This window comes from Triticum urartu, chromosome 2A, assembly GCF_056163025.1.
Source record: "Triticum urartu cultivar PI428250 chromosome 2A, HENAU_Tu73, whole genome shotgun sequence".
NCBI classification, from domain to species: Eukaryota; Viridiplantae; Streptophyta; class Magnoliopsida; order Poales; family Poaceae; genus Triticum; species Triticum urartu.
The window spans coordinates 58,073,420-58,079,498 of record NC_141874.1 but is presented as its reverse complement, the minus strand read 5'-3'; the positions used below and the strand labels follow the sequence as shown (position 1 = coordinate 58,079,498).

Sequence of the window (6,079 nt, the reverse complement as noted above, 5' to 3'; positions counted from 1 at the left end):
TGCATACTAACCTGCTCATGTGCATCATGTTTACATTTGTTATATCTTATGTCCGAACTGTCTTGCGAGTACATTCAAAGTACTCACCTGGCTTGTTGATTTGGCCAGATGTTGATGAAGGCGATCTTATGGATGAAGAGTTCGATAGCGAGTCCGACGCCTAGAGGAGTCCCAGTCAGTCACGTTCGACCCTGGAGTTGTTCACTTGTATCATACACGCTTCCGCCACCCAAATAAAATCATCAAGCCACACTCCGTCGCTTGATGAGCTGTAAGATTTCAGAGTCATGTCACCCACTTCACGGTGATATATCCACCACCACCTTTTTTGCGAGTCAGTAGTTATGCCACCCTACCCTTATGCCATATTCGCCTTTATGTATAATATAGGCATGCTTGTAATAAATTGTTGAGCATCCTCAGCTCAACCTTGTATAATATTAGTACTGCTGGATTCTGTATCAAGGTTTTGTCTGCCAGTAAGAAGAGTTCTTCTGTACTGGTTAATAAAAAGGTCGGCTTTTCAATAAATGTTTTATTGAAAAGGTGGTCGTGACAAACTTGGTATCAGAGCCAGGCTGACTGTAGGAAGCCACTAGGTGCGACAGCTAATCGGTTATTAGCTTATTTTATTATTCTGCATATAGTAGCAATTTTCTGTTGGTCATCATAAATTTATGATTTGACTATTCGGGATTTTGTCTACTTTTGTAGATGGCGGGCAACGTTTATGAGTCACAGGTGTTCGCCAATGTTCCTGAGGGGTTTGTCAAACTCCTCATCTCCATCACCAAGATCGCGATTGGGCCATCAGTCCGTCCGGAGTTCACACTCTACCGGCACAAGCTCAGCGACAGTTTGTCTATGTACCAGGCCTCAGTCCAGTTCAAGGGAGGACGCGCCGAGTTCCGCCGCTTCCGATTCGTCGGGAGGGCCATGCCTACGGAGAGGCATGCCATGCATATGGCTGCACGTGAGGCAATAGCTCGCCTCCGGGATGTTCTTCCTTCAATGAAGACTCGTCGTTACCGCTACCTTCCATGCCACGTGCCATACACCTGCCACTATGCATTCGCTTGTGCCCAGGGAGAAAGAGATGAGGCTATTGAGATGGTTGTTGAGTACCTCAAGGCTCTCGAGGCAGCTTTCGACAACCTCGTGGACGGCCTCATAGCTGCTCGTATGGATTCCATCCATGGCTGCTCCGCCAACAGGAGGGAGCTCCTCCACATGGCACCACCACTGACGTTCGTCTCGTCCTCAGCATCATACACACCAGCCATCTTAGCCACTGCTCGCTGCCTGCCTACCACTGAGGAGTTTGACCAGGTCATTGCTCCTACTCCCGTCAGAGCCGCACCACCTGCCACACCCGCGCCAGCTCCACAACCCAGTACTTCGCGCCTGGAGCCTATCATTGAGGAAGAGGTTGAGTCTCCAGCACCACTGGGTCTTACCCTCGGCAGGCCAAAGGAGGTCTTCACCATCTCCGACTGAGCACACCTAGCAGCAGTGTGATGTGCCAGCTTGTATGATATGTTTATATGTACATAGGTTTGGTGAGTAGTAGCTTGTTTGCGCATCATGTAGGGTCTCGGAGAAGTGCACTAGCCTAAATAACATGTCAGGAATGTGTACGCACATCCTGAGTGATGTATTGTATAATTATGGCTTGCATGTAAGATATGTACTGAGCAATCCTTCTCCACGCGCGATTAAGTGTTTTCTTGAAAAATGTTGAAGTTCTTGAAATTTCCGCCTTTACAAAAAATTATTTATTTTATGACTCAATTTTCTCATGAGTTTGCAAAATTACCCCAGAGTGAAAAATGCCTCGTCCCTGGACGCGTTCCATGCCAAACCCGCTGGAAGAAAATTATGGTACCCAGACTAGCAACAACTTCACACAGGGACAGTCAAGTCAGCAAGGCAGTGAGACATCATTTACTCAAGTATGCCGACTTTATGAGCAAAGCCAGCAGCAGCACCAGGAAATGATGAACCAGGTTATCAATATGGGGAATCACCGTGAGCCTTATCAGCAGCACTCTAAATTGTCTGAATTACAGAAGACGCGTCCCCCAACATTCTCTCATACTAATAAACCTCTTGAGGCCGATGATTGGCTTCGAGACATTAAGAGGAAGCTGATTATTGCACAGAGCTCAGACCGTGAGAAGGTACTTTATGCACCTCACTATCTCACGGGAGCAGCCGCGTCATGGTGGGAGAATTTCCTGCACATGCACCCCGATGAAAACAGTATCACATGGGAAGATTTTAAAGAAGGATTTCGTGGGGCGCACATTCCCAGGAGCATAATGAAGATCAAGAAAAGGGAATTTGACGACCTCAAGCAGAGGAGTATGACAGTGACTAACTAAAATAGTCAGTTTACCCTATTATCTCGTTATGCCAACGAAGAACGCATGACGGAGGACAAAAAGATGGAGAAGTTTCTGGATGGTCTGGCACCAGCACTTAAATGCCAGCTGGTCGTACACACCTTTCCAGACTTCAAAACGCTTGTGGACAAGGCCATTACATTGGAAAATGAGCGCCATAGCTTGGAGGAATTTCGCAAGCGGAAAAGGGACCAGGTCACACATGCTTGCAACAGCCGGCACAAGACTGAACCTCAGAAGATTGGAGCAAACCGACCCACAACCAATGTTCCGCGGCCAATCAAAAATTTTCACGCAAGGGACAAGGATTTTACGTATCGCCCAGGCATCACTTGCTACGCTTGTGGAGAGGAAGGGCACTATGCTAAACAGTGCCCAAAGCCAAGAAACTCGGCCCCAAAACCGAACAACAATGGAAGCAATTCAGCACCCAAGCGCAACAACTTCATTTCACGTGATGATCGGTTATGATTTAGTTGATTTGGATCACGTGATCACTTAGAAGATTAGAGGGATGTCTTTCTAAGTGGGAGTTCTTAAGTAATATGATTAATTGAACTTAAATTTATCATGAACTTAGTCCTGGTAGTATTAGCATATCTATGTTGTAGATCAATAGCTCGCGTTTAGCTCCCCTGTTTTATTTTTGATATGTTCCTAGAGAAAACTAAGTTGAAAAATGTTAGTAGAAATGATGCGGATTGGATCCGTGATCTGAGGTTTATCCTCATTGCTGCACAAAACAATTATGTCCTTAATGCACCTCTAGGTGACAGACCTATTGCAGGAGCAGATGCAGACGTCATGAACGTTTGGCTAGCTCAATATGATGACTACTTGATAGTTTAGTGCACCATGCTTAATGACTTAGAATCGGGGCTTCAAAGACGTTTTGAACGCCATGGAGCATATAAGATGTTCCAAGAGTTGAAATTGGTATTTCATACTCATGCCCGTGTCGAGAGGTATGAGACCTCTGACAGTACTTTGCCTACAAGATGGAGGAGAATAGCTCAACCAGTGAGCATGTGCTCAGATTGTCTGAGTACTACAATTGCTTGAATAAAGTGGGAGTTAATCTTCCAGATAAGAGAGTAATTGACAAAGTTCTCTAGTCACTATCACCGAGTTACTAGAACTTAGTGATGAACTATAATATGCAAGGGATGGCAAAAGTAATTCCCAAGCTCTTCGTGATGCTGAAATCAACGAAGGTAGAAATCAAGAAAAGCATCAAGTGTTGATGGTTGACAAAGACCACTAGTTTCAAAAAGGGCAAAGGGAAGAAAGGGAACTTCAAGAAGAACGGCAAGCAAGTTGCTGCTCAAGTGAAGAACCCCAAGTCTGGACCTAAGCCTGAGACTGAGTGCTTCTACTGCAGAGGGACTGGTCACTAGAAGCGGAACTGCCCCAAGTATTTGGCGGATAAGAAGGATGACAAAGTGAACAAAGGTATATTTGATATAAAGATTATTGATGTGTATTTTACTAGTGTTCGTAGCAACCCCTCGGTATTTGATACTGGTTCAGTTGCTAAGAGTAGTAACTCGAAACGGGAGTTGCAGAATGAACAGAGACTAGTTAAGGGTGAAGTGACGATGTGTGTTGGAAGTGGTTCCAAGATTAATATGATCACCATCGCACACTCGCTATACTTTCGGGATTAGTGTTGAACATAAATAAGTGTTATTTGGTGTTTGCGTTGAGCATGAATATGATTTGATCATGTTTATTGCAATACGGTTATTCATTTAAGTAAGAGAATAAATTGTTGTTCTGTTTACATGAATAAAACATTATATGGTTACACACCCAATGAAAATGTTTCGTTGGATCTCGATCATAGTGATACACATATTCATAATATTGAAGCCAAAAGATGCAAAGTTAATAATGATAGTGCAACTTATTTGTGGCATTGCCGTTTAGGTCATATTGGTGTAAAGCGCATGAAGAAACTCCATACTGATGGACTTTTGGAATCACTTGATGCTTGCGAACCATGCCTCATGGGCAAGATGACTAAGACTCTGTTCTCCAGAACAATGGAGCGAGCAACTGACTCATTGGAAATAATACATAACTGATGTATGCGGTCCGATGAATGTTAAGGCTCACGACAAGTATCGTTATTTTCTGACCTTCACAGACGATTTGAGCAGATATGGGTATATCTACTTAATGAAACACAAGTCTGAAACATTTGAAAAGTTCAAAAAATTTTAGAGTGAAGTGGAGAATCATCGTAACAAGAAAATAAAAGTTTCTATGATATGATCGCAGAGGTAAAATATTTGAGTTAAGAGTTTGGCCTTCAGTTAAAACAATGTGAAATAGTTTCACTACTCACGCCACCTGGAACACCACAGTGTAATGGTGTGTCCGAACGTCATAACCGTACTTTATTAGATATGGTGCGATCTATGATGTCTCTTACCGATCTACCACTATCGTTTTGGGGTTATGCATTAGAGACAACTGCATTCACGTTAAATAGGGCACCATCTAAATCCGTTGAGACGACACCGTATGAACTATGGTTTGGCAAGAAACCTAAGCTGTCATTTCTTAAAGTTTGAGGTTGCAATGCTTATGTGAAAAAAGTTTCAACCTGATAAGCTCAAACCCAAATCGAAGTAGTGTGTCTTCATAGGATACCCAAAAAGAAAATGTTGGGTACACCTTCTATCACAGATCCGAAGGCAAGATATTCGTTGTTGAGAATGGATCCTTTCTAGAGAAGGAGTTTCTCTCGAAAGAAGTGAGTGGGAGGAAAGTAGAACTTGATGAGGTAATTGTACCTGCTCCCTTATTGGGAAGTAGTTCATCACAGAAATCTGTTTCTGTGACTCCTACACCAATTAGTGAGGAAGCTAATGATGATGATCATGTAACTTCAGATCAAGTTACTACCGAACCTCGTAGGTAAACCAGAGTGAGATCCACACCAGAGTGGTACGGTAATCATGTTCTGGAGGTCATGTTACTTGAACATGACGAACCTACGAACTATGAGGAAGCGATGATGAGCCCAAATTCCACGAAATGGCTTGAGGCCATGAAATCTGAGATGAGATCCATGTATGAGAACAAAGTACAGACTTTGATTGACTTGCCCATTGATCGGCGAGCCATTGAGATTAAATGGATCTTCAAGAGGAAGACAGACGCTGATAGTAGTGTTACTATCTACAAAGCTAGAATTGTCGCAAAAGGTTTTCGACAAGTTCAAGGTGTTGACTACGATGAGAGTTTCTCACTCGTATCTATGCTTAAGTCTGTCCGAATCATGTTAGCTATTGCCGCATTTTATGAAATCTGGCAAATGGATAAACAAAACTGCATTCCTTAATAGGATTTATTGAAGAAGAGTTGGATATGATGCAAGCAGAAGGTTTTGTCGATCCTAAAGGTACTAACAAAATATGCAAGCTCCAGCGATCCATCTATGGACTGGTGCAAGCATCTCGGAGTTGGAATATACGCTTTGATAAGTTGATCAAAGCATATAGTTTTATACAGACTTGCAGTGAAGCCTGTATTTACAAAAAAGTGAGTGGGAGCACTACAACATTTCTCATAAGTATATGTGAATGACATATTGTTGATCGGAGATAATGTAGAATTATTCTGCAAATCATAAAGGAGTGTTTGAAAGGAGTTTTTCAAAGAAA

At 42.9% G+C, this 6,079-nt stretch overlaps 1 protein-coding gene across 1 annotated transcript; it reads left to right on the top strand.

The window, feature by feature from the left end:
• Positions 1 to 714: 714 nt before the first annotated feature.
• LOC147983714 (uncharacterized) lies at positions 715 to 1,497 on the top strand. The gene has a single exon (XM_087539585.1). The coding sequence runs from the start codon at positions 715 to 717 to the stop codon at positions 1,495 to 1,497; it is 783 nt and encodes a 260-aa protein (XP_087395711.1).
• The last annotated feature ends 4,582 nt before the right edge of the window (positions 1,498 to 6,079 follow it).